The sequence below is a fragment of the Plectropomus leopardus genome, unplaced genomic scaffold, assembly GCF_008729295.1.
Source record: "Plectropomus leopardus isolate mb unplaced genomic scaffold, YSFRI_Pleo_2.0 unplaced_scaffold6046, whole genome shotgun sequence".
Taxonomy (NCBI): Eukaryota; Metazoa; Chordata; class Actinopteri; order Perciformes; family Serranidae; genus Plectropomus; species Plectropomus leopardus.
In genome coordinates this window covers 1-1,188 of record NW_024666475.1, presented here as the reverse complement: position 1 = coordinate 1,188, position 1,188 = coordinate 1, and the positions used below count along the sequence as shown (strand labels likewise).

The 1,188-nt window shown below is 52.2% G+C and overlaps 1 protein-coding gene across 1 annotated transcript; it reads right to left on the bottom strand.

Moving 5' to 3' along the window:
• Window positions 1-236: 236 nt before the first annotated feature.
• On the bottom strand, window positions 237-981 carry LOC121939790 (the record flags this gene model as incomplete). The annotated part of the gene is made up of 2 exons (XM_042482741.1): window positions 237-310; window positions 393-981. Coding segments are annotated over 2 exons (663 nt in total), but the record flags the coding sequence as incomplete, so codon positions are not given.
• Between the last annotated feature and the right edge of the window lie 207 nt (window positions 982-1,188).

Below are 1,188 nucleotides of genomic sequence, written 5' to 3'. Positions count from 1 at the left end.
CTGACCTTTGGCGCCAATGTGAGGCGCTTTGAATCCAATTATCATTATTATCATTATTTCTTTAGAGTAGCAGCACCTTTAAAGCTCACTGATAAATTCAATTCTATTTTTATTTATTTATTTTTTATCTGTACAAAAACTGCCACGTATTGTTTTTCACGTTTTGTTTTTAAAGCCAGTTTTCGGCGTTTTGTGAGGACAGACCATGGATGTTTTAAAGGGAGGGACAGACTCACCGAGGAGCTCGGAGACGACGACCTCTGACCTTTGGCCGTCACGAGAGGAGCATCGAATCCCAGCGACGGTTTCCCTGAAAGCCCAGAAACCAACAGTGAGTTCATGTTTTCTGTCAGAAACCGTTAAAGCGAGAACGCAGGACAGACGTGACTCACGTTCGCCGGCGCTGCAGGACAGCAGCTTCGCCAGGCAGCTGGTTGGCGTGGGCGCAGTGGACAAGGAGGCCGCGGAGGGGCCGACTGTCCTCGCTCCCCCCGTCTTCTGCTTGTGCTTCCCTCTGACCCCCGTTACAGCCACCTGCTCCGGGACGGAGAAGCAGTGGGCGGCGGTGACGGAGGGCAGCGCCGCGTGGACCGGGACGGCCGGGTAGCTGATGGAGCCGCAGGGAGTCAGGGGGAACGCGTCCCCCGTGTGAGGGTAGCTGTGAGCCTGCTGCACGGACCCCTGGGCCCCCGCTGTGGAGGCGGTGTGAGTGATGACGGTGGGGGTCACGGGGGTCGATGTGTAGTAACCCAACTTGTGGCACGGGTAGAAAAAAGGGATGCTGGAGGACGCCAGCTGCTCGATGCTGCTGGTGAACGCCACAGAGACCGGAGGATCGGCGTACGACTGGTGTCCGTAAGGCATGGCGCCTGATATGGTGCTGGACGTGTGGTAGTCTCCGCAGGCCTGTGCCGGCCGGCTCGGGTCCGGCCTGCTGCTGGAGGACGAGGGCTGAGGCAGAGCGTCCGACGACAGACTGGGCTGGAAAACAAAATCGTAATTCACTGATTAAACGCTGCAAAAGATCTTCAGATACTTCACAGCCCTAAAATCTGTACAACTTCAGCTAAAAGATTACACGTCAATTAACTACATAATTGATAAGAATAATGAAATTGTGTCTTTAAAAAATATACAAGAATCTGATTTGCTTTTTTTAGATTTAAAAAAATAAAAAAATAAAAAAAA